At 41.7% G+C, this 27,411-nt stretch overlaps 1 protein-coding gene and 1 long non-coding RNA gene across 3 annotated transcripts; one reads left to right on the top strand and one right to left on the bottom strand.

Moving 5' to 3' along the window:
* Positions 1-25: 25 nt before the first annotated feature.
* On the top strand, positions 26-5,349 carry LOC310687384. The gene is made up of 3 exons (XR_014516392.1): positions 26-108; positions 675-1,051; positions 5,103-5,349. It is a non-coding gene; the product is annotated as an uncharacterized lncRNA (long non-coding RNA).
* On the bottom strand, positions 2,725-27,300 carry XPNPEP3 (X-prolyl aminopeptidase 3). Of its 2 annotated transcripts, none has more exons than XM_083462347.1 (10): positions 27,071-27,300; positions 23,640-23,756; positions 19,709-20,107; positions 18,548-18,750; positions 16,037-16,099; positions 14,541-14,654; positions 10,313-10,398; positions 9,374-9,557; positions 6,641-6,761; positions 2,725-5,779 (listed from the first exon to the last, which is right to left on the bottom strand). In XM_083462347.1, exons 1-10 carry the CDS (start codon positions 27,129-27,131, stop codon positions 5,613-5,615), a joined length of 1,515 nt encoding a protein of 504 aa, XP_083318473.1. In that variant the 5' UTR covers positions 27,132-27,300; the 3' UTR covers positions 2,725-5,612. The 2 variants fall into 2 exon arrangements, with proteins under 2 accessions (XP_083318473.1, XP_083318474.1); XM_083462348.1 differs by lacking the exon at positions 27,071-27,300 and adding an exon at positions 20,770-20,835.
* Between the last annotated feature and the right edge of the window lie 111 nt (positions 27,301-27,411).

Here is a 27,411-nt window from a genome sequence, read left to right as displayed (position 1 = left end):
GGCATTTTCTCCTCTGCGTTGCGTTGTTTTGGCTTTTTTTTTTTTTTAACCCTGCCTCCCTCCGTGGCCGCCTCCCTCCTCCTCCTCCTCCCTCCTTCCTACAAACAGGTGTGTGTGTGTGCGGGAGAGGAGGGGCCTGGTCACGTGCCGCCCGTCTCTCTTAAAGGCGCTCGCCAGGGCGGAGCCCGTTATGCAGGGCCTGGCGTCGTCTTCGCCTTCGCTCATCGCCGAGTTGCCCAACCCAAGGGCGGGGGGAGGCGGAGGAGATGAGGGGAAGGGCCCAAGCGCAGGCTCGCTTAAAGGGATACCCGCAAATTACTCAATGTCAGCTCCTCAGGAGCCGAGAGGGCCCCCAAAACCGACGTGAATTCGGCGCCAAGGCCGAGTGAGGGGAGCTGAGAGTCTCTGGCCTCTGAAAAATCACATTAATCGGTTCTCGCCCCGTGAGGGGGTTTCTGCGCTGCCTCCCCCCGGGCGCCCCGCTCTCCCCTCCCGGCGCTGCCCATCCATCCGCCCGCTCTGCTGCCGCGCAGCCCTAATTAGGATGACTAATCTTTGCTAAACCAGTGGCGTAGCTGATCTCTCGAGAATCCATTATTAGCCTCCGGCATTGTGTACAGCGCCACCCCCACAACACTGCCCCCCCCCCACAACCCCAGCGCTTTTGTCTTTAGCAGGGAGATGCAGCTCGAGTCCCCCCGCGCGACTCTGCAGCATCGGGGCTGCGACGGATCCTATGGGCAGCAGCCGCGTTCGAAAGCCCTCGAGCAGCAGATCTGCTCGAAAGGAAGCCCCCCTTTAGGCGAGCGGTGGTGGTTCCAAGTAGCTCCGCGCTTGAGAGCAGAAGAAGCATGCACACAGATGTGTCCTGGGCATGTTTATACTTGTAAGCAAAGACCCGCGGAGCTCCAGGGGTCTTGCGTCTGAACCATGGTCGTTTCTGCACAGTCTATCCAGGCAAAGCGTTAACGCTGAATGAAGTCCTGAAATGGCTTGGCTGTGAGGGCACCACGGGCAGCTTCTCCCCGCAGGAATATCTGCGCAAGCTAGGGTAACTTCAAAGAAGTTGCACCAAGGCATTATAAGTCACTTCTTATACTCCATATGCGTCTTCCTTCTCTTGATATCTGGGGGAGCAATAGGTGAGGTCCCCTAGGCCCCTGGCAACAACCCATGAGGAAAAGAGAGACTGAGTGCAACAAAACGCCACCATCGCACTTAACACTGATGCTCCAAATGCTACAATAAGATGTACACTTACTTGAAATTGAGTGCCATTGAAGTGAGTGGGATTTCTCCCGGTACATATAAATACAATTGGCCTGCATGGTTAATCTTATTTGTTCCTGCACTACCAGTGTCCACAGGAGCGTATATGCAGCATAACTGAGACTTTTTCAAATCCTGGAACCAGACTAATCGGGTTGGCCGCAGCAAAAAATGTACATTCTTCCCAGTGGACACTAACAGGACCACAATATGGTGGCACCTCGGGTTACATATGCTTCAAGGTTACATAGGCTTCAGGTTACAGACTCCGCTAACCCAGAAATAGTGCTTCAGGTTAAGAATTTTGCTTCAGGATGAGAACAGAAATTGTGCTCCGGCTAAAGTGGTGCTTCAGGTTAAGAACAGTTTCAGGTTAAGTACAGACCTCCGGAATGAATTAAGTACTTAACCCAAAGTACCACTGTACTAGAAATAAAGAAAACATTTAAGACTCTTTTCTTTGTAAATTGCAAGCTGTTTAGTGTACAGTATAAACTCGTTGAGAATTTTGAATTCTAACTTGTAGTCATAGCTTGGATCCTGAATGCCTTGCGAGTCAAACATTTTGGCTCCTGAACGCCGCAGACCCAGAAGTGAATGTTCTGGTTTGCGAACGTTCTTTGGAACCCGAACGTCCGGCACAGCTTCTGATTGGTTGCAGGAGCTTCTTGCAGCCAATCAGAAACCATGCCTTGGTTTCCGAACGTTTTGGAAGTCGAACAGACTTCTGTTCAACCTCCAAGGTACGACTGTACTAACAAACCCTTCCTACAGTTGTTTTTGAACTCTCCTTTGCCATGTGTTTACACTTAAGATGCTGTTTTCCAAGTACCAAAAACATGTCTAAAACGTACATAGTTTTAGGGTACACAACACACTTACCTGCAAAGATTATTGTAAAATCTAACTTTAGTAGATCTAGTTTTATACAACAGGAAGAAGAATGCAATGTTTCTGCAACAGCCAAGAATGTTTTTAAATTGGTCATGTTAACCATCTGGTGGGGCCCTGGCCTAAAATGTGGAATAGTTAAAATAAATAAATCCCTACAACACTCAGGGATTTGGAAATTGGAGATTTAAAATAAATAAAACTCTTTCCAGATTATAATTAATTTGTGTAAAGTTCTAGATTGCCAAAGTATCAGTGTTATCATAGAAGATAAGGCTAATACTCCAGGTATGAGAGGGAACCAGTGGAGGAACAAGGTTCACAAGGCCAAATAAATATTACAGATACCTCATGATTCTAAGCTACACCTGCTAAAATGCCCTCTTTCCATTCAGCTATAAATGTTTCAGGAGTTCTGTCCATTTCTATTTGGCCACCTTAACTAAAATATTACAGTATAATGCATATAAGTGTAGCTTAAGACTAATTGCATGTAAATGAATTAATAACTAGAGACCTGACTGCTGCTGCGTCACATTTTAGAAGAAACTGACAAAGTCAATATGATATTACAACATTTTTTTATTTGGTAGCACATATCTTTTAAGCTCTAAGGACTTCAGCTAGTATTTGACAAAAAGTAACAGTATTTAAGTTACATGAAAGCTGTATTCATTCTACAAACATTACATACAAAATAGAATGTAAGTACTTTATATCTGTATTCTGTCTTACAGCTTTTAAAACAATGAGAATAGTAGAAATAGAGATTGGTAAATGAAAATGTCCAATAAGAGGGCTAAAGTTTGCTAAATACTTCCTTCAACAAACAGAAAACACCACTTCAAGCTTTTGACCACAGTTCTGTAAAAACTGCAGCAAATACAATTAAACTGTTTAGTCTAGCTTTCTAGTCAGTGTATCAATAGATAAAGTAACTTGTGTATAAGGCCTTGCAACAAAAGAGGAGTAATACAATATTTTGGGCAAAGAGAACTAAGAGGAAAAATGTAGATTCCAGATACATATTTTTTCTCTGTATAAATTATTTTATCCCTACTAGGCAATATCCTCACATTTTGCCCAGCCAATTTATCATTTTTATAAAGGGCCTCTTAATGCCTTATCACCAAGATTTCCCCCCCACACACCTAACTGCTGATGTTCTGTAGTGTAGACACACACTTCCAACTTCATCCTCCAGCTGGTTAATGCCCTAAGGGCCAAAAAGAGACACAGCCAAGCAACCTTCTTTACAAGTTCTTTATACCACCAGTTCTCAAAGGAGGGTAAAGCTCACTTTTCCCCTCACTGCTACCTGCCCCACACCCACTACAGGTGGACAGCAACCAGTGAAATGTAAACATGTCGGCAGGCAGGTGTTGAACAAGTCATCATGGCAAAAGGAACATGAGCTGCCTTTACCTAAGGGAGGATCAGCCTAGCATCAGGGGCTGGAACAGAAGCATATAAGATTCCTGAAGTGTGCCTTCTTGCATGTGTCTTCTGTGCTGCAGCCTCACAGAGGAGCAGCTAAAAATTGTACATCCTAAGTCCTTTCTTTTACAAAACCTAATGCTTAAATTTAGATGCTGTTGTCCTTTTCAAAAAATAATACATAGCTGTACATAGTCATTTAAGTCTAGAATATTTAAAAAAGGAGGACATACCTTCTGGTATTGGTAGAAAACTAGAAAGTCCCAATTTCAGTAGTGCTATCACAAGAAGATGAGCACTGATGGGCACAATGCCTTCTGACTGGCAATCACATAATCAGAGTTTTAAAGCAATGTTTTTAAACGACACCTTTTACTGATAGAGAATTTTTTTTGGTTCATATCAGAATAAAATATTCTGTACATTATATATAAATATATATATTATAATAATACTCTTTACAAATATAAAATATCTCATTCAGAGATCCAAAAAGTGCTACACAGACAAAGTCTGGTTGCTGGATAATTCTGTAACATTTTCTCCTTTACATTCAAATGTAAAAGATTTCTGTTGATCTAACTAAAACAAAACTTTGCTTTAATCTCATTCACATTAGTTTTCATTTTTTGATCCTGTGCAGGCAAGACAACTTTAAAAAAAAATCACATTTATCTAAGGATCGCATCCTGCCTTACATTGGGTATGAATACCCACATACAAAATACTGATACCTTGCATTAGTTCAGAATGATGCAGTCACATTTAAATTGCTGCATTTCTCAGGGAAAAAATATGGAAGTGGAGAATTTATCATTGCCTGGTCACCATCTCTCTGTATTTGGCCAAGGAAACTTAGACATGGTTTATATTCTAAAGGTGGTGATGAGATTTCCGCAAATTCCCCACTCCCAATGCAGCTCTCTGCATCATGACCCACAACATTCCCAATAGTCCCACAACCCTAAAGAGAAGATTTTTGGAGGATTCAGTGGGCTATAAATAGAAGGAGTCAGAAAATCTCATTCTGTGAACATGAATGAATTCTGCCCTTTTCAGGGAAGGAAAGTAAGGTTCTAAGATACTGAATGCAAAATGCACATATTATGTACTTGGTTATCTACCCCTAAATACAAACAGTTCCAGAATGTCCTTGCCAGTGACTCTTCAAAGAACCAAGGAAAAAGAGGCAGAAAACATATAGAAAAAAGTAACCCAAACCCCATGGCAAGCTTCCTCAGTGAAACTACATGCAAGCCCACCAAACTAGCTTATACACCTAAAACTCTCATTTGTATGCCTTGTATTGACTGATTTAAAAGTTAGGTCTGCTTAAGCTCACTATATCAATGCTCTTAGGCACACCACATTTTCATAGGATTGGGTTGTGAGTTGTTATTCACAGAATGACTTTGACACCACTTCCTAAAGCTAAAGCTCTTCTTTTGCCTTCAAAGAAAGAAATGTTACTTAAATGTTTTGTCTCTCGGTTTTTTATTCATCAGCTGGAGCATTTGCGCTGCTGCCTTCAAAAGACCACCTTTTGCAAGGGAGAAAAAGGAAAGAACACACTTTTCCTGCTTTTGAAATTAAAACTAAGGGCAATCTCATCAGAAGCCGAAATCCAGCTCTGCCCCCACAACCCAATCTGAGAAACTAAGGAACAACCATGCCACAATTCAATATATCACTGTAAGTGACAAACAATATTTGCACAGGGGCAATAAATAGTCTAGATGGTGGGATGTGAAATCCAGCTTCTGTGCCTGATTTGCTTTAACATTTGCATCAAAGTCAACGACTTGTCATGGAACTACATTTTCCCCACTTAAATACTTTGTTCACGCTGTCCAAGAATATTTACACACATTTCCCTGCAGGTAACATTTTTCCAGCGGCACCACTCTAAAAATCCTATAAATACACTATAAAGTCTATAAAGGACTACATAATGTTTGGGAGAGCGTATTTCTTGATCTGTACCTGAGCAAGGTGTCAAAGGCAGTGAAGGACAGTCAAGGGCGGCAGTCACAAACCTGCTCAATGTCATAGATCTCCTTTGGGCAGTCTGCAGACAGGATTAATGGTGTGTTCTCTGTCACTACAACATCATCTTCTATGCGTATACCAATGCCACGAAATCTTTCAGGGGCACTCACATCATCCTCGGGGATGTAGATGCCTGGAAATAAATGTGGCAATCCAAAACTAAAGGGCCTGGGTTAAAAACTACGTCACAAATATGCAGCATGTCACTAATGATTTATTTTAAAACATTTATAAACCACTTAATATTTCAAAAAACTAACACAATTTAGAAGGCAGGATACATGAATACAGTCGTACCTCAGCTCTTGAACACCTCGGGAGTCAAACGAAAACTGGAAGTGAGTGTTCAGATTTCCAAATGGTTTTTTGGAAGCTGAACATCCGGCGTGGCTTCTGCTATTGTTTCCAGTACGCCTGTGCAATCAGAAACCAATTGGAAGCAGCGCCTTGGTTTCCAAATGTTTTGAAGTCGAACGGACTTCCAGAATGGATTCCGTTTGACTTCCAAGGTATGACTGTAAAGGCTTCATTTTCTTAGATTAAGGAATCAACTGTCCAGTCCTCTCTGGTATTAATAAAGAAATGCAATTGCACTCATCTTCAACCCTGATACAAATATATGACAGGACTGAGGAAGGCTATGTGGGCTCGCACTGGAGAAAGGACTCTAAACAAGCAAGAAGATTGTGAGAAATAGCTTTTCTCAAGTTTTGCTCAGCCTTCAGGTTATTGTCCTAGGTTTTACCAGATGCTGCCTACACGTCTCCTAGCTTTTCATCGTTGCTGTAAAAGCTAGAAATGTAAGAACTTTAGAAACGTGAGAACTAGGATTTTCAGGATGGCAAGTTAGGAGAAAATACCATATATGCCAACCGAATGGCAGTTCTGTGAACCCATGTTTATAGGTGTAGGCATTTGTATACACAAGTGTCTATACATGCACACACAGTCCTGCAAACTTTATTCCAGCATTGTTGAGAAGGTGTATTTTTACCTGGCTCAATGGTGATCACCATGCCTGGCTGGAGGGGGATCGATCGAGATACATCGGGGGTGTCGTGAACATCCATTCCCAGATAATGTCCTACATGATGAGGGCAGTATTTCCGAACAGCCTACAAGACAAGGTCATGTTCCTAAAGCAAGCAAAATGTGAAGGGATGCACACATTCCTTCAGCGCTGAGAGTGGAAACATACATTGAAAGGGAAGTATGCAACTAATTCATAGTTCTTGCTTCTGTACAACTAGCATCATTTGATCCCTCTCATTTGCCTTCTTGTTCCTGAGCCTCTCACACAAAACAAAAATGTTTTGGTCCCAATGTTCAAATTCACAGGCAGCTGGTTGAAGATAAAAAGGAAGCCTCTAACACAAACAATATAAGGAACTTATTGTTGTGACTACAACTAGCTCAGTGACCTTCAAATGTTTTGCATTAAATTGCAGACCTATCAGTAGGAATCAGCTTCAATAGCCAAAAATGCAACCTCCATTTTGAGATACAGTTTTTCTCTGACCTCTTAGGTGCACTTAAACTGTGCTCATGAAGCTCCCTGAAACATCTCCCTGACTACCACTGGAAGGTAGGAGTACTGCAGCTAAAAGGATCACTTGTCTGTCTCACCACAATAATTCAGATTTTCCAACAGCTAATTCACAAAATGCTCTTTTTAACTGGGCAATGTGTAGAATCAGGATCTTCACCTTCTTCCACTAGCCAACATGGGCAGTGGTTGGAATTGCTCCTAGTACTTGCCTTCTCCCAGTGAAGGGGAATAAGGGGACACAAAGCGACTGCTGTCCATCTTGAGCAGACAAGTGCCTTTCTCTAGCAGGTTGTCCCCAGGGTTTGTTTTTGTTGCGTGTGGGGAGTGCATTCTGCATTTTTTTGGTTTATTTGTTTTTGTACATTTTAATTGCTTTTTCATATAAACAGAAGAAAACTAGGACAAATTCAGAAGTATTGCCACAAAGTTGCTATGTCTGATTTCCAACCAAACTGTAGCACGTATACTTTGGAACTCTCCGCACACTGATATCACGCAAGCACTTTCACTGTACAGTGGTACCTCAGGTCAAGAACTTAATTCATTCTGGAGGTCCATTCTTAACCTGAAACTGTTCTTAACCTGAGGTACAACTTTAGCTAATGGGGCCTCCCACGGCCGCCTCGCGATTTCTGTTCTCATCCTGAAGCAAAGTTCTTAACCAGAGATACTATTTCTGGGTTAGCGGAATCTGTAACCTGAAGCGTCTGTAACCTGAAGTGTCTGTAACCCAAGGTACCACTGTACTCTATTTGCCACCAGTTTAGAACATTTTTGTTTAGCCAAGCCAATCCAGACATGTAGATGTTGATGCATTTAAATCTCTTTTTCATTTGCATTTCATTGTTTTTAAATGTCTTTCATTACTTGTTTTTATTTAGTTTTAATATCTCTTTTACACCACTTAAGAGATTTTGTTACAATCAAGTGGAATATAAATTTTTAAAAATAAAATACTGTAATTCCTCCCCCCCAACACTAAATCTTCCTCCACGATAAACGTGTTCTCAGGTGGCTGACAATAATTGTTTTGCACAGTAAATAAAAAAGAATGCCATGTGGAATAAAGGTCTTCACTAGTGGTTTGAGTTCTAAGCGCTTTACATTTTTCTGTTAACTTCTCCATCAAGGCTAGGGTCTAATCTGTTTTTACCATTTGTCAAAGGAATTTAATGTACCTCCAATGTCTAGGTACAATGTGTTTGGCTGCCACAAAAAAGAAATATCAAGAAGTTCTTAATACATCAAATTCTCAGCCTCACCTTCATAAACTGAAAGCAGTGCTAGCTCAGTATTGTTGTCACTGAGCTGCAGTGACTCTCCAGGTTCTTTTCTACCTGGCAATGTCAGGGATTGAACCAGGGAGTATGTGAATGCAGCTGACTTATGGCTCATCCTCTGTGTGCATTTATAAAAGGATATATTCAGCCTGATCCAAGTCACAGGATTGGCTTGTACTTTGAACAGGGTCTCTCTAATTTGCAACATCTTTCAATGTATCATAGAAAGGGAATTGAATTTTACTTTTTTTAAAAGCTTCCTATAGAGGTGAACATCTGATCTCCCTCAGATAATTCCAGGGAGTGGCAATCAAAATAGGGAAATAACCTATGCTGAAATACTATTTGTGCTTGTATCTGTCCATCAAAGAACAAAGCAAGAAAAACACACCTGTTGTGTGCAGCATTACCCAGCGAAGCAGAATCAAAGTGACTCGTTAATAGACACTTCCAGAATGGTCAGATTCCTACTTTTTATGAGAACAAAATCCCTCTGTGAGCATACCTCCCGTAACTCTCATCACCGCCACAAAATGAAGCATTTCCCTCTCCTCGTCTGCCCCCTGTGGCAGTTCTGTTTAATGATATCACAGACAAGTTAGAACAGTCCCACCCTACTCAACTGACACTTGTCAGGAATTAAACTATTGCATGCCTGACTTAGCTGAATGTTCTGCCATCTGCTGCACGAGAAAGGTACTGCTACCAACCCTTGGTTTTACAAGACACATCCTTTCTGGACCTGCAACAATACCAGAAATCCCAGAAACGCCCACATTGGCAGGAAGTTGGCACTTCAAAATTGCAATGGCCAGTTTTGAAGTGCCTGTTTGCTTTTTTTTTTTAAAGGGAGAAAGGCAGCAGATTGCTTCCTTCCATCATTATCTACTCAAAGTACCTTGAAGAGGTGGTTCTCAGTGGTGCTTTTCTGTAGGATCCCCAAATCTTTTAGCTTCTGTCCAGTGAGGGTCAGCATGAGACTGTAAATGTTCTCTAGGCTCACGCCTGGAGAACACAGCCTCAGGCAGGACTTCTGGACTTCCAGTACAGCCTGGTACAATTCTGCTTGGGGACTGGTGAACCTGAGAATGAGAGACAAATGCAAACCACTTCAAGCAGGGTTTGAACAGGAAGGAAAGCCTGTCCAGGCTACAAAATAATGATGTGAGGTGACCCTACCGAAACTGTTCCACATCAGAATGCAGGTGGAGAAGTGCACGTTCAAAAACTCGCCTCTTATTAAATACGCTCTAAGCATCAAAATCTGGTATGTTAAGGAGAAGACAAGGCTTAAAATGCTGGCTTTCCACACAGGAAGGGGAATGAGTGCCCTGTCTGTGGTCTTTTTTAAAAGTAACCTTTACTGTGTTTTCCAGATAGAACATACAAAGTATGCACAAAATATGAATACAAACTAACTATCCAAACAGAAGCCCCACCTGCATTCTGAAGTGGAACAGAACCATGCGAAATATCTGAAGGAGTAGAGTAGTTCTGCATCACCACAACCATAAGCCATTACCCTCATGCTGAAGTTTGTGAAGCAGGCTGATGGTTGTGTACTGAGCAAGAACATGAAAGTATAAGCAGGGCAGAAAATCCCCTGAAGCACAACCAACTAGAGAAAGGACAGTGGTGAAGCAGAGACACTTTTCAGGAAGCTCAGCAGAGCAAAGCTACCACAGGTTTATTGAAATTGTACCTGGATTCATTTCCCCAACACCCTCCCAAAACTCCCCAACAGATAAGATGCAGGCATGCTCAGGAGGCTGCAAGCTGCAGCTCTCTCGTGACCTCAAAAACAGTGCGCTATTCTCCTGCTGGGAACAGAACCTACCTGCCATTGATGGGCCAAGTGCGGGTGATGTCGCTTACATAACCAGAGTATTCGCATCCCCCATCCAGTAAAACCATTTCTCCATCCTGGGGCAGAAGAAAAAGCAATTCACGCAACCAGAGGCAGAAAATAAGAGAGAACTCTTTGAACTTGAATTTATGCATAATACTGGGTGGGATAAACTACTACTACTTTTTCATCAGACAGAAGACCAGGGTGTTGGAAGCTGTTTTCCAGCTGTAGTCCTGCCCTTTCCTGAACATCCTGTCTGCCTAGGTTAGACCAAAGCAATTTTTAAAAGTTGGTGCCATGTTTGCTCAAGACAGTATGAGATACAAAATAAGCATCTTCTAATCAGATCAGCTTCTCCTAGTGCAGTGCTTTAAAGAAAAGTTCTGAGTTGCACAGAACTCTACCAGCCAACAGATTAAACAGATGGGTGATTCTTAGCTATATAAAAGAGGAAAAGCTGTTTATGCACAATTACAGATTGTTCCAATGACCCATGAAGCCAACTGCAGGTAATGCAGGAACGCAGACCTGTGACCTTCCTTTGAGCATTGGCCATGCTATCTGGAGATTATGGGAGCGACAGTTGAACCATACATGGAGGGCCACAGGTTCCCCATCTGTGACCTAACAGTAAATGAATATGTTTGAAATGTTTTGCTTGCCCATGATTTAGCTGAAGTAACTAAAATCTTTGTCATAGATGCCGACTTCATGCTCTCTACCTTATGTAAGTCCCTCTAAATGTAAATGGTCACCCTATTTTGATGGGTTCTTATTAAAATCACAGACCGCTTGCAGTATGAGGCCTGACTGCTGAGACTTGAATGGGACAGACGTAATCATCACACTCATTGTCTTTAAAAAACCACACCATTAACTTATTTTAATAGGATTGATATAATATTATTTTATAACATGCTGGAAGCATATTAAAACCTTATTGTGATCTCTGTGACAGTTCAGCTCAACTGGATGGAATGCGTACAAAAGATTCTGTTGTTCTGATAAACCTCGAAATCCATTTCAGGGCAGCTGTGATCAGTGTTCTTAAGTTCCAGAAGGGAACGGTGGAGATAAAAGACCTCGTTTTAAGAACTGAGTCTCACCAGTAATATGCTACTCTAGAAAGAGTCCACCTGCTGCCCTGCGACAAGAGGGCCTCCCTGTGCTTGGGCGCTTCAGCTGTTCATTATCATTCCTATATCCCCACAATCTCCCTCCAAGTAATCAGAACAGTGAAATCCCTTCCTTAGGCCAAAGCCTCCCTTCCCCCCAGCAATTATTAGTCACCTGTTAAAAAGCATCATAATATTGGGAACTGGCAGGCATCATGTGGCCCCATTCACCAGTTTCTTTGTAAGGAAAGGAAGGAAGAGAACATCTACTTCTGAAGAAATACTTTTCTTAAATGACTGAATAATCAAGACCTGGACTCTGTGACACTGCATTCAAACTAAGAAGGGGGAAACAGTGTTAGGGGAATTCTGCGGGGACCATCCAGATACGAGAACATGCATTACATCTGTTCAGTTTTTGTGTGCAGAAATATAGTCCCTTATTATTCCCCCCACAAGGAGCATCATATTTGATCTAGATGTGTGAGAAGGTCCCAGAAGTTCTTTGCTTGGCTTTCTCGAGAGGGAGTCCCTGTCTCTAGATACAGGGTAGGCAGAAGTACCCTGGGACAGAGTAGAGCTGGTTTTACTTTAGTAATGTGTATCTCAATAAACCATTCAGGAACAGGACTGTGTAGTCTTCTTTTTAAGATGTCTTAGTCCTGCTCTTTCTTCACTGCTCTCTTCAATGGGCCAATGATCACACGCCCCTCAAGGACAGGCGCTGCTGCAAAACCACTTGAGTTTGAGGCTTTGGCATCATGGTGGTTAATATATACAAGTAATAGCCGTGTAACTGGGCCAGACAGTGTGATTATTTCTATGCCAGCAACCCTGATGGTTGATGGCATCAGCCAGACCATTCAGTCGGGTTGATTCATGCAATACGAGCCACAATAACTTACAGCAAACATGGGACCCTCCCAAGCTTATGACATCCGAATAGGTATCTAGTCAATTACCAGAGTTGAAGAAAGGGTGATACAGAAGATGACTGTTTGAAAATATTCTCTAAGGTAGATATTTTCTACACTGACTTGGAAATTGGCTCTGCTCCCTGGAGGACTCTCTTTGCCTTCAAACACATTTTCGTTGCCTCCAGCATCTTTCTTCTACCCTTCACAAATCAACCAATGACACTGGTACACAGTAGGAAATAATGTAACAACCTTCCCTTAACCAGATGCCCTGCAAGCGTTTTGGGCTACAACTCCCATCAGCCTCACCTAGCAAGGTCAATGGTCATGGATGATGAGAGTTGCAGTCCAACAACATCTGGATGGGTTAGTGTAATGGCTATGAGTTACTCGTGCGTAAACTGGTGCCTTTCTCAGCTAATTTCCCTTGTTAAACCTTTCTGACTGCACAGCCCCTTCTCATCGTGGCTGCCTCAGTCGCTAGCAGAATCCGTCAGTGGGCGTTTCTTGAACCTCTTCCAACATATAAGTTGTTTGACACCCAGTCTCCTCCTCCTCTCACTGCGCGCGAGTCTTCTGCGCAGGGAAGGCGTGGGTAGCGGAGGACCTGGGCTCTCCTCACTGATGTCCAGTGAAGAGTCCTGGAGCCCTCTCTCCAATTTCCCCGTCTGCCCCCCTTTATCCCTGGTGTTGCGCTGATTGGCTTCCCCCTCTACTGAGCTGTTTCTCCCCCTGCTACTGGGTCCTTCACCAGCATCATCTGGGAGTCTCCCCTTCGCCTCTTGCTCTGATGTCAGTTCCCTGACAGTTAGGCTGTAGCTAGACTCTAGAACAGTATAGGCACATTGGATTCGCAGGACACTTCCACGGTGTGCTGATTACTAGAAAAATCTGAAATGGTGATGTTTGTATAGGTCTCATTCAGAATGGGGGACTCAAATTGTACCTCCAAAATCAATGTGCTCCCACACTAGCAAGAAAGGTTAAGTTTAGTACACAGGTAGTCATATAGCAGGGAAGGGAAATCTTTGGCTTTTGAGAAGATGCTACATTACAGCTGCCATCACCCCTGATGGACTGGACCGGCTGATGAGAGTTGTATGTAGCCCTGCAACATCTGTTGGGCCACAGATGCCCCACTCCTGTCATACATGGAGCTGTTTATAAATCACTCTTCAGCTTAAATAAATCACTCAGCCACCATATCAAAATTCAGCACGTAGCAATTTTTGAAGTGTGAAAACCTGACATATTTGCCTCTTAACGGTTAAAACTTGAGACATGAAGTTTAAAGCATAAAAGTGACCAGACATGCCAACACAGGATAAGCCAATCTGTACATGGGGTTGAATGTTGGGCACCAGGAGTTCCACTGTCTCTTCAAATATTTGCATTTGGGAAAGGGGTGCTTCCAGTAGCAAGCAGGTAAAACTGATGCTTGCTGAATGCAAAAAAATTGGAGAGAAATCACAATTAACAGAAAAAAGACAGGGAATGAAATATTGTATTGGCTTATGAAACAAGGCTTATTTGACCTAAACACTATTTGCTCATTAAGCACACTAAATTTGGAGTGCTTCTGACTGACTTGCTGTTCAGCACATTTCAAAAGGTATTGGGCCAAATAAATCTTGTTTTGGCAACTTCTGAGATTTCATCACTCCTTTCTTTGCTTGCAGAATGCAAGCCTCCTTTACTAAGACAAACACACACACACACACTCAGAACGCTTTATGTGCAGACACCCTCTGAAGGCAATTACTATCATTGAACAGTGAAGGTTCAGTTGTGAAACCGAAGATCTTAATGGGAAGATTTGCCAAACAACAGTAGTTTTGGAACCAGTCCACGTGAACTCTGTGAGGACAACACCCAAGATAAATGTTACAGCTTCTCGGATTCAAGTCAGATATGCAAACCTAACAAGGAAAAAGCACTGCAGAGTCACTCCATAGCTCAGGCTTTGCTGAGGCATACTCCTGACCACACCCTCTCCTCCATGTTAAGCTAACTATGGTAAGAGATGGCGTGGACACACACCCAGGAAGCAGAGGCCACAACTCTGAGGGGTGCACAAAACAGCAGACATGGGTCAGAATAAAACTCCAAATAGTTTTGCAAGGCTACAGAGAGATGAAGTTATCAGTAGGTTGCAGTAAGAAGTGTCAGAATCCGTTTGGTTACCTTGATGAGCTGGTTGTTTTTCACATAATGCAAGGTGTTGGATCTGTTGCCACCTGCAACCACAGGAGGATAAGCCAAAATATCAGCACCACGAGCCCGGCACTCAAATTCAAACTGGAATAATTAAGTTGGAAATAAGAAAACCCATTAATTCTGGCTCAGGATTGCACAGTACACATCCGAGCCCTTTTCTGTTTGTGCATCAGACAACAAACCAATGAGGTGTAGAGGATACAATGCTGGGCTTGAATTCACTGGTAGTTTTTAAGTAGCTAAATCAATTACAGATTTACCCAACTCCCTTTGCCTCAGACAATTCTCCCATTTGTTGTATTTATCTTCTTGATGCTTCTGATTTGGGCTCATTGGATGAACTGATTGAAAGAAATGTGGAAAACCAGGAGGCACTTCTAATTCCATTAAGCACATTCTCTGTGGGAGGCTCAATCCATATCCTAGCCAATTCATTTCTTATGCAGGGAAGAAAGACTTATAGCTCAGTACAATGCACAATATAGAAATATTCAAGTCATTATGCTCGTGTGAAAGAAATACACATTCTTGGATATGAAGGTATAAAACCCTCATATGAGTGCATATGAAATAAAAATGTTTGTTGTTTGACTAACAAATGCAAAATTGTAAACACCTCTTAAGGTTTGTCAGGTTTTTCCTAAACTTCTCTGAAGCCTCACTCCCATGTCTGTTATCCTTTTGAAAGGAATTAAGTTTAGGGAAAGATGCATAATGAGTTGTGGCAGAGCAAAGGCCTATATTAAGCTCGCATTGTTGTTTTAGAAGGAAAACTAACAGTGCAATCCTCCACATGTCTACTCAGAAGCAAGTTCTAGTGAGGCCAATAGGACTTATTCTGAAGTATAAGGTAAGGTAAAGGACCCCTGGACAGTTAAGTCCAGTCAAAGGGGTGAGGCGCTCTTTTCGTTTCAGGCCGAGGGAGCATAAATTTGTCCGCAGACAGCTTTCTGGGTCATGTGGCCAAGCATGTCTAAACTGCTTTTGGCACAACAGAACACCAAGATGGAAACCAGAGTGCACAGAAATGCCGCTTACCTTCCCGCCACAGTGGTAACTATTTATCTACTCATACTGGCATGCTTTCGAACTGCTAGGTTGGCAGAAGCTGGGATAGAGTAACAGGAGCTCACCCCGCCGCACAGATTTGAACCACCAACCTTCTGATCGGCAAGCCCAAGAGGCTCAGTAGATGAGACCACAGCGCCAGCAGTGTCCCCTATGAAGTATGTGTGCATAGAACTGCTGCCTAAGAGGTCAATGCAATACTAAGAGGGGGCATATTATTGTTTTGTTTTTGTTCTATTTATCTGTGCTTTTATCCTGTATTTTTATCTTGTGAACAACCCTGAGGTCTTATGAAGGGCAGTATATAAATTCAATCAATCAATCAATCAATCAATCAATCAATCCCAACTGCATGAAGAATTATGATGCTTTCTCGGATACTACAAAGCACATACCTTAGCATACAGAAATGCTTCATCCACTGGAGATTTGCTTGCAAACATTGTCTCAACAAACGCCTGTCAAAAAGTCAAATATAGAATAAGCATAATTTAGGACCCAAAACCGATCTATGGCCTGTGATGACATTCATCTCTACAGCTCTTCCCAGAAGGCTTTTACTGCTGTGAAAGAGGCATTTCATAGCCTCTTTCACAGCATTTCACAGCCAACACGGAGCATTACCACTACTCTGAATATGGCCACTTGAACTGGTACATAAAACCACCAATGTACGAGCTTAAGAAAGTTGTCCTAAATATCAGCAGAGACTGCAGGTAAGAGACTTCACATGCCACATTTTATGACAATGACCTGACCCCAAATCCCCACACCCATTTCCCATGCTAGCTTTTGCACCACAAAAGAGGGAGATATTTGTACAGTGGTACCTCGGGTTAAGTACTTAATTCGTTCTGGAGGTCCGTTCTTAACCTGAAACTGTTCTTAACCTGAAGCACCACTTTAGCTAATGGGGCCTCCTGCTGCCGCTGCGCCGCCGGAGCACGATTTCTGTTCTCATCCTGAAGCAAAGTTCTTAACCTGAAGCACTATTTCTGGGTTAGCAGAGACTGTAACCTGAAGCGTATGTAACCTGAGGTACCATTGTATTAGGATTGTAAAAATTTTCAAAACCATACACCTGTTTCTGTCATTACCCTCAAAAGCTGACAGAGGTTTGTTCATGAAAGTCTGAAACAAAGCCTGGTCAATTATGTACAGCATCTTTCAGTTTCTCACACAGTTGTTAGCTTGCCTCCATGGTATAAAGCCCACCTGGGTCTGGATGTATATCTGCCAGGACTGCTGTAAATACATTCTAATCCTGGTGAGGAGAGAAATATGGTGGCAAGATTCCAAATGCTTGGGATCTCTTCTTGGCTTTGGGAAAACCACCATTAGTCAGGTATGTCCTCCACATCTAACACCCAGTTAAACAAGGTAGCCAAACATGGGAGAAAAACACATTGCATGCACCAAGATCTCAAGGCAATCTGTCCAGACACAGATCTCAAGGCAATCTGTCCAGACCAGTCATTTCTGCCTTTATGGTACAGCAGCCTCTGGAAGCAGAGCCATAACTACTCAATTCAATTCAAACCAAGCCACAGTTAGCACAAGCCATGGTTTCTGATACTGATTTGCTTTCTAATCTAAAGTAGTGATTCTTTACTTGAAAATTCATGCTTAACCTTCATTAATCTTACGTAATCATGGCTTAATGTGATGCCCAAATTAAGCCTGTATCCTCAGTCACTTGACACCAAACCATTGTTTTCTTTTACAATGCAATAAAATAATGTCCTTAATGAGTAAATAAAGTTGCAAAGCTTATCTAAAGCAACATGAATATTTATGGTAACAAGTGTCAACACAGCAACACAGTATATGCCAACAAAACAAAAAGTTGTAAGATTAAGAGCAATAATCGTGTTGGATTTACTTATAAAGCCCCTGATCCACTTTCACAGGCTTTGGTACCCACTTGTGGGTCCCAGCCCATAGGCTGGTGAACACTGTTCTAGAGAAGAAATCTGAATGTTGGAAGATTCTGGACAGAGAAATGGAATGCACCACTACAATACATAATTATGAACACCAATTTGGATAGCTTTAAAAGGGGTTAAAAGAATTCATGGAGAATAACATGACCAATGGCTGATAGCTGTGCTGGCTGTGTACCACCTGCAGTGTCTGAGGTGCCATGCCTCTGAATACTAGTTGCTAGGTAAACAAAAGTCGGAGGACTGTTGCATTGATATCCTCTTTGAATGCTTCCTATAGGCACCTGACTGGCAACTGTGCAAACAGGGTGCTAGAATTGATGGGCTTTTGGTCTGATCCCAAAAGGCTCTTTTTTATTCTTAGTAATAGTCCTATTTGGAAAAGGCGGACCAGGAATTACTATCATTAAATATATCATTATAAAAATCTATAGTCAAACAGCATGTTTTCAAATTTAATTTGAAATTGATCTTATCCCACAAGATCAGAAATCATTTCCATAATGGATTATTATGGATTTGTAAAGGCCAGTTCTGCTTCTTAAAAATGCCCCTCAAAGTTTATTTCAAAACACTGCATTCTAAGACCAACCACGGGATGTCATTAGATACACAACCCAAGATGGAATTGGCTCAGATTGTGAAACTAAGTAATAACGAAGAAGATCAAGTACATTTGGTTCCCACCTGATTGGTGTTTTGTTGAATTACTTTGTAAGAAATTAATTGTTGTGTTAGCCAATAAATTGTTGTGCTGCCATATTGGAAAGCTTAGTATACAAATGCCTTCCCATAAAATTGAAGAATGTATCTTCCTTGGGATTACCCATTTATAAAAGAACAGTCCCCAGAACCATCCAGCCAGAAGCAACCCCACATCCCATCTCCCCTTTGAAAAGTGTTTCTGCACCATGCCAGATTTTCTGTTAACATCCTGTTAGGCACAACTGTCTTGTCCCGTACCTGTGATGTCACCTTGCCAGCAATCTTCATCCTCTCAATCTCTGCAGCAGATTTAACCAGTCGTAGGTTTTGCACTAAGTGCCTGATTGCTCGGATACGATTCTTGCTTCTAGCTTTGACTTCTGCCAGGTGTAGCAAGTAATCAGAATGGAGTTGTGGATGCACAGGTTTAGCAAAATCATACCAAACCATGCTAGATTCATCTGTGAAACAGAATATAAACACATGTTAGTTTAATTAGCCATATATATCTTGGGGGAAATCAGTACTTTGAAAATCTGCCTGAAAGGAATTAGCAAGAACTATTGCTGAAACTATTCTTTTTATTCTAATGCACCATCCACTTAGAAACAAAACTGTACGACTATATATTTTGGAAAGTTTGCCTGTTCTCCATGCATCTGAGGACATCACTTAAGGTACCTTCACCAAGCTTTACATGATGGTTCCTGGGATCAAACAGCAGGTTTTCATCTCTGTTTGAATACAATTTTGAATCAAGGTAGCAGACTGAACCTTTCAAACCTGCACTGATTTTAATACTTATAATTCCTGAGCAATGCTGGGTATGAGGCTTCCAGCTAACTATAAGCTGAGAAAATCAGAGTTGGAAGGTACCTTGGAGGTCATCACACACACACACACCCCGGCTCAATGTAGGATCTAAAATGCAGGATACAATTATAGATATTTCACAGCAGAAAATTGTCTGTGTAAATAGGATATCCACTTCCCTCAATGTAAATATGTCATCTAATCTTATGGAAAACCAGGCCTTTGGATGATTTATGTCAGAAAGAAGCAAGCCTGTCAAGTAGACACATTATTCTTCCCTAATAGTCATTGTTCAAATAAAGGGATCCTGAAGGGACAATGCAAATGTTTGCCACGGTACTGAAGACTTCTGTGATTTTTCTACTATATTAGTAAAGATCCCTGAGCCACAGGCCATCCAACAACCGCAGGAGAATCTAAAATGTTAATTATGTAATTTTTCTCAAATATTTTTAAAGGAATTACAACCAGGTAGCTGGGAGCACAAAATTCCTTTGCATGTTTCCACTATGCTCTCCACCTGTGAGCAACCTGCCCAAAGGCTTTGTACACCCTGCCGAAACTCCTACCAATCCACATCTCCTATATGTTTCTTCTTCTTCTTACCTTTCAATTTAGCCACCAGGTGCCTAAACTCTTCTATGGTATATGCTTCATCCACGCCCGTGAGAGCCACTGCCCCATCTGTACCAGACCGTGGTCCATCCCATAGCTCCCTGCTTGGATCCCGCCGTGGGACAAACAATAGAGCTTTGTGGGATGGCAAAGGTTTGCCAGGCACAGTCTGTAGCACCAAGATGCTGTCAGGCTCCTGGAACCCGCACAAATACAGGAAGTTAGTGTCCTGGTGGAAGGTGTATGGAATATCATTGCTCATGTAGTAGGTAGGATTGGATAGCAGAATCACTGTGTGGTCCATGCCTGGCACCTCGCTGTGTATCTGAGCCATCAACTTGTGCCTACGGAGAGCATACTCCACTTGCGACAACCCCGGTGTGACTTCTCCTGTGAACAGAAATCAAAATAGCTATTCTTGTTTCAAAAACACCTCTTCATGCTGTTAATTTCCTGCGCTATGCTGCTAAGCAGCAAATTCTCCTCCTCTAGCATGTCATTGCTCCTCTCAATTGACTCTCCTTTCCACCTCACACCCCCTTTTCTCCTCATCCCTATTCTTTTCCCTACTCCAAGGTGGGAAACTTGCTGGACTCCAGCTCCCATCAGCATCAGCCAGATTAACCAATGGCTGGGGTGATGGGAATTACAGTCCAGCAACATCTGGAGGGCTACAGGTTGGCTACCCCTGCCCTGCTCCAATCTGTAAACATTCTCAGCGTATTTCACAGTCATGTGTAAGGAAAAAAAGCTCCATTTGAAATTAACTAACATTAATTCTCAAGGCATTCCACAAACTAACATAAGGATATTAATTTTTAGATTGGAGAATAGGTGATGATGGAGGAAGAAAATAGGTGCACTTTAACCCAATTGAAATACTACACTTTTTCAGCTTCTGGATATTGAACAGGCAATGGTAGTGCTGAGTGCAACCTTTCAGGTGAAGTCAGAAGAGATATTAGATTGCCCAGCGAAAATTTCTCCAAAAATTATCAAGTTTCTAACAGTGAACAATCATTGGACTATTTTTAGTATTATAAGCTATGTACCTAATAGCTCCAAGGAAAAATTCTCTCTCTCGGAACTGCAGATTTAATCTGTCAACCACATTTTATCTGCAAAGAATGCAAAGTACAGAGTCTTTTTAACACAACTGGACTGAGGAAACAAGAGCTGCTGATTGCAAATGAGGTACACTCTTGGCATAATCTATGACCACAATCCTGCACTCGTACATGTTAATGAAGTTAAGTGGGACGTTTTATGTGAGAACTGCACCCTTAGGCTACAATCCCTAAGCAAGCTTACATGGAAGGAAGTCGCAGTGAAATTGATAGGCGGCTAATGCTGCAAGCAGTTATATGAGGTTCTCAACCTGTGGGTTCCCAGATGTTGTTGGACTACAACTCCCATCATCCCTGAGCTCTGGCCTTGCTAGCTAGGGGTGATGGGAGTTGTAGTTCAACAACATCTGGGGACCCACAGGTTGAGAAAGGCTGGGTCTTTGCCTAGATGTTTATGCTACCTGTTTCATATGGCTACCTTGCATTCAGAATTTTTTCCTTTACAATAGTCTGGGTTGCCTCTAATGATCCCATGAGTGGCATTCTACTCCTAGAAAGGTCACTCCCAACACCTGCTAATGAAAGGGGGTGGAGGCAACCTCTGCTCGTTCCAGCCTTTGCACCTCTGCTGAAGGACCCTCCGGAATAGCATGGGAGGTGGTGCAGGCAAGAGGTAGAACTGGTGAAAATTATGCCTCCCACTTCCACTAACAGGTGCCTCCACTGGATCAAACCCATAATGAAGAAAGTAAAGGGCAGGCTGAAAAGTACACTCAGAGACAACATGCCAGTGAATTCCAGTTGCTGTAGGAAAACAGTAGGGAAGGGTTGTTTTCTTCATGTTGTGTTTGGAGGCTTCCTGTAAACATTTGGACAGTTGCTGTGGGAAGCATATTGCTGGACTACATGTTCCGTTAGGGCCTCTCTTATATTGGAATGGAAGAATAAGGGTTCAGTTTTATAGTAATCCAGTAATATTTTGTCCCAGTTTGCAGATCACTTGAAACCACAATTAAGCTTTAGTATACTTGCAACGTGCTAAATATGGGACCATAACTGTGGACGCTTCGCTCCTTCCTCACCATGGCCACTGCCATGCTACTTGGAGCTAAGCCATGCTTTGGCTTCACATCATATCTGAACCTGGGTTTATGGTTTGTCTCTTTCCATACACAGCATGAGCCTGGGTTCAGACATAATGCAAAGCCAAAGCCTAGCTTAGATTCTGGCAGTGCAGCAGCAGCAGCAAGAGTGGAGCAGAAGGAATAAACTGGTTGTTATTTTAGTCACATGCAAGAATATGCTCACCTTTAAACCATACTTAAAATGACACGTGAACCAGCCCATAGTAATGTAATTTTAACTTACTAGTAGAAAGGCAGGGTATAAAATAATACACAAATAACCACAAAGTGCATTCCGATACTAATTTGATTGAACTCAGTGGGACTTAAACATGCATGACAACAGGATACATGTTTGGAGAGAGAGGGGCAAATCATTGAATACAAATGGAAAATAAAGGTGTTTGAGATAAAGGAAAAGGATTGTCACTTTTGGAAGAAAGCATGGTTGAATAACCATGAGTTTCAAGTGTGGGTGAATGATTCCTTTTCTGGTACATTGATTGCTAGCTATACAGTCGTACCTTGGATCTCGAACGCCTTGGCTCCCGAACAAATCGGCTCCCCAACGATTGAAACCTGGAAGTGAGTGTTCCGGTTTTTGAATGATTTTTGGAAGCCAAACGTCCGTTGGGGCTCCCACAGCTTCTGAAACCGCACTTTGCTTTTGAACGTTTTGGAAGTCGAATGGACTTCCAGAATGGATTCTGTTCGACTTCCAAGGTATGACTGTACAATTAAATTTTACAAATGTCAATCAGGCAGACAGAGGTTTTTTTTTTATTTACAAACTTTTTTATTCCACTCTTCTGTCAGAAGCACATCAGTAAAATGACCTAAAGGCCTATTGGAAACAAAACTGTCTTCCCTGTCCACTTGAAGACCCATAAATATGGGCCCAGACTGACATGGGAAGGTATTCCAGATTTTCAGTGCTATGATAAGGACCTGACATTCTGCCCACCTGCTGCAACTCTGAAGGTAGGAAAATATGGAACTGGTGTTAAGAAAAGTTCTTAGGGAAGGAGGTAAGTTCTGTCAATCATAAGAACTACAGTAGTACCTTGGGTAAGAACTTAATTTGTTCCGGAGATCCGTTCTTAACCTGAAACTGTTCTTAACCTGAGGTAGCACTTTAGCTAATGGGGCCTCCTGCTGCTGCCACACCACCGGAACATGATTTCTGTTCTCATCCTGAAGCAAAGTTCTTAACCCGAGGTACTATTTCTGGGTTAGCAGAGTCTGTAACCTGAAGCGACTGTAACCCGAGGTACCACTGTATGTGTAATTTTTTTCCTGCTGCTGCTCTCATGGAAATATGTTTGCCATACCTGCTTGGTTTACATGTTGCCTTTGCTCACACATGTACACTTTCCATTCTCCCATTTCACTGTTCTATACTTAAAACTTTTGCTGTATTTATCTCAAGTTTTATTTCATATTGGGATGCTCTATTATTTTAAGCAATGATTCTGAACTGATTGAGAAATGCACACACTGGGATGATACCTCTTTGGAATTTTAGGAAATACTTTCTGAATGTGAATTCCACTAAGGATGTACAATTTTCCTCCTCTTCATGCAAAATAAAAAGAATCTAATGACACAGCTTAGAAACTAGTGTCCGTGGATGCTATCCTATGCAAACATGGCAGGGAGTAAGTCCCACTGAATACAGTGTTTCTTACCGCTGAGTAAATATGCTTAGGACTGTACTGAAATGATCCTTACCTGGTTTCAGAAGATGTGGATGTGTGAAAGGGCTAGGTTGACCTAGGTACCGGTTTGGAATCTTCCTTTGCTCAACAGGCTGGATGGACAAATTCCGAAAGAAACAGAACTTGCAGTCTAAAAGAAAACAGCTGCATTGTGTCAAGCTGAAAGACCTTTCTAGGTGTAATACAGTCAAGTCACACGCTTGCCATTCTTAAGCACTGTTCTTTTCACCTTTCTTCTAAGGCAAATCCACATGGAATAACCTGCAGTGCAAGCCTATGTCTACTCAGATGTAAGCCCCACTGAATTCACAAGTACTTACTCCAAAAAGTAGCTATGGATGGGAGATTCAAAAAGATTTAAATCTTCAATTTACTTACAAATGTGACAGAACAGAATTGCACAAATTCTCTTTAACTTTCAGAAAGGACATCACTTTTAAGATTTTTGTTTGTCCTCAGTATTTATTTCCATCTCAAAGGCTGCAAATACCTTAGCCATGGCGCTTACCCTCCTTTTACCAGGGTAAGGTTAACTGATACTCTTCTACTAGAGGGGTAGGAAACCTGTGATTATCCAAACATTGGTGCTCTCTAGCTACCATCAGCCCAAGTCTGTATGGTCCATGATCAAGGATGCTGGGAGCTGCAATCCAATGACTTCTAGGGAGGGCACAGGTTCCCCACACCTGTTCTACAATCAAGTCAAGTCAAGTTTTATTGCGGCCAAAGCCAGTGACACTAAACACCACAAGATCAGACAACAAGAAATCAGCAACAACCTCAGAAAAGAAAAAAGGTTACACAAGGAAACTTCGCAGTGTGCCATTCAACAGAAGAGATTTACGCTTCCTAATTACTAAAGTGCAAAATTTAGCCACCTCATATGATATTGAGCTTGAGGAATCTTCCAGGAGGTATTTTCGAAGAATTTCAGGGGAGGATTCCAAATAATATTGAAGGGGTATAAATTTTGATAGAAGCGGTAAAATAAGTTGAACTCGTTCTTCACTATAAAATTCGCAAAATAGAAGAATGTGTGTGACAGATTCTACCTTATTAGACATACAAGGGCAGAGACGCACATGCATTGGAACCCGCATGAATTTGCCCCGTTCTACAATATAACTAAAATATTGTAGTGATGTTTCTATTAACTAACCATCCTTCCAAAACTATACAATGAGATTAAAGTGTGTGTGTGTGTGTGTGTGTGTGTGTGTGTGTGTGTAAGAATGTGACTGTACTGCAAGTTACATTCTGGTATTCCTTTTATCTCTTCCTGTGTAACACAGTATTTTTAGCAGTATTTGTTTTGTAAGGACACTGTCCTAACTCTCCTCTGCCCTGGTAGACCTTGTAATGCTTATGTTTCTCTTCCTTGGAACTGAGTAGGGACTACCACATGACACAAAAACATTTTACCACCTGTCCAATTATTAATGCACTCTTATCAATATAGATTTTATTCATATGCACTTGGAATATACTGAAAATATTGAGAATCAGACTTATTTGAGAGGGGAGGGTATCAAAGTATTTCATTCAAGTGCCAAAATACTATATTTGAATAAAGTGCTAACATTCACAAGAGTGGGCAACTAGGTGGGTACATAAAAATTGCTAATAGACGTCATTACAGACCAAGAATACAATCTAGAGAAAATCAGTAGTAGCTGAGGTTGAAATCCTGTGCATAAAAACCATTGAATTAAGTTGGGTTGGGGGTGCCAAACTCTGCATAGGGCTGCAGCTGTGGAACCCAGTCTCTGCATAGGTTCAGGGTCTCCTATACACACTTCCTTAGGAGCAAGCCCAGTTGCACACAATAGGTGCTTCCAAGTAAATATGCATGAGATTGGACTATATACTCACTGAAGTAAATGGAAACTAGAGTGATGGCTGTCTACTAGAAGGAATTACCCAATTATTACCCCTCATAAATCTGCTCAGGAATGCAACTTTTCAGCTTTATACTTTGCATGTTTACTCAGAAATGCAATAGTACGTATTCCAATATAAGTACTGTATGAATAGGCTGCCCACATTTTCATGTAGAAATAAATCTAACAGAATTTAAAGGGTCTACCATCAGGTAAACATGCAGAGGAATACAACCTCCCTCACCGCTTGCATTTTGCAGCAGCATCCCCAGGTGCAAATACTACTGAGCTCCGTAGAACTTTCTTCCTAGAAAGGGTGCTCAGGACTACAAACTTAACACCCAATCCAGTCATTGCATTCTCAGAGGTCCCACTGAATTCAATGGAACTTAATTCTCCCATAAGTGTTTGCAGAGGATTGCAGCCTGATCTTATGCAGAGTTGGGCATGCCTAAGCCTGCTGATGGCAATAAAGTTAAGTGTACCTTGTATTGCATAGAATCCAGCTACCCAGAGAGTTTGGACTCTCTATTTTACACCATAAACTAGCAATTCAAGCATAACAAGTTTTTAAAAATAAATTTAATTTTCCTTTGAGTTTTCTTTAAAACTCAGTGTGATCATAAAGGTTTTCCTATCATATAAATCTTCATTTTGTACACATTTTGGAAGGTGACATACAGTATAATATGAAAAATATAAAAGAACTAGGTTACCTTTAGCATTCAGTTTCTCAGTTAAAAACCTTTAATGTATGTCCTTTTAATCTGTAGCGTGTAACAGATTGTTTCAAAGGTGGACAAGGAAGCTTAACCTTATTATTTTTTTTCCAGTTCAACAATTCAAAATTAGTAAGATAAACAAAAGACTTTGAAACAATGGATATTTTTATTTGCTTTTATAGAATTGCACAAATATATCAGAAATGTACAAATAGAAGGGCCAAAATAAAGAGCTTTGAACAAATGCAAGTATAAGAGAAACTATACCAGGTAGTTTCACAAACTACACAAAAGACATAAAACTAAAATCCAGCCATACTTCAAAACACAAGTCCACTAATCTCTGTGTGGAAGAGTTAAAACACATTTCTCCAGCTAAGAACAATGAGACTTAAATGAGTATATAACTCAGCTAATTCATGGCCAGAAATGAATTAAGGTAACGAATTTCAAATTAAATGAGAATTTCTACTACATAATATTTTGGTCCTATCTTGAGATTTTAATGAACTTCATTGTTTGAAAACCATGCTCTTTTTACGACCTCAGTTCTGAATTCATAAGTTGGTGTAGTTTTAGCGACCCTAAACACCCGAGAACCTTTGTCTTTTGTCTTTATATGAAGTATTCCGATTAACCTAATATGACCTTCTGAAGATTTTGTGTCTCATCATAGAAATGTATTTTAACTGGATTAATAACCCAGTTACATAAACTGGTTTCCGTTGTCCATAGTGGAAACTAAAGTGCACACACAGTGGAACCGAGTGCCTAGCATAAGAAACTTCCACCCTCCCCAGAACGAAGGAAGCTCATCTTTATAAGGAAAGAAAGTCTCTGACCTGAAAAGCTGCACATGCCCCTTACAGGCTGCATAAGTCTCTGTGCTAGGAACAACACCATGGCTGAACCTGCAAGGACAGCACCCACCACTACAGGGCGATCTCTGAGGGGAAACCGGCGTCCCTCTTCCTCTCTTTCCCAAGTCCCCACTCCCTAGCATGCCAGCCTAAACTAAGCTCAAATAGACTACAGGCACGTTGAGAGGGTCTTCTCTGCTTTGAGTCGAAGCTTGATGGCGTCATTACGCCCATTTCGACCGGAGATTGCATCCCACTTCCTTCCTTCCGGGTGCTCACTAGGGATTTTTTTTATTTAGGCGACTAAGTAAAACGCCTGCTTG

This window comes from Podarcis liolepis (genome assembly GCF_965112155.1).
Source record: "Podarcis liolepis genome assembly, chromosome: 10".
Lineage (NCBI taxonomy): Eukaryota > Metazoa > Chordata > Lepidosauria > Squamata > Lacertidae > Podarcis > Podarcis liolepis.
Note: the sequence above shows the minus strand (reverse complement) of the source record. Positions and strands in the feature narration are given on the sequence as shown.

Excerpts from the sequence above, each read along its gene's own strand:
- XPNPEP3 (XM_083462347.1), bottom strand. The coding sequence starts at position 27,131 with ATGGTGTTGTTCCTAGCACAGAGACTTATGCAGCCTGTAAGGGGCATG. Across the intron at positions 18,751-19,708 it reads CCTGGTGGCTAAATTGAAAG|ATGAATCTAGCATGGTTTGG; the intron begins GTAAGAAGAAGA and ends TCTGTTTCACAG. Across the intron at positions 6,762-9,373 it reads CTGAGAACCACCTCTTCAAG|GCTGTTCGGAAATACTGCCC; the intron begins GTACTTTGAGTA and ends CTTGTCTTGTAG.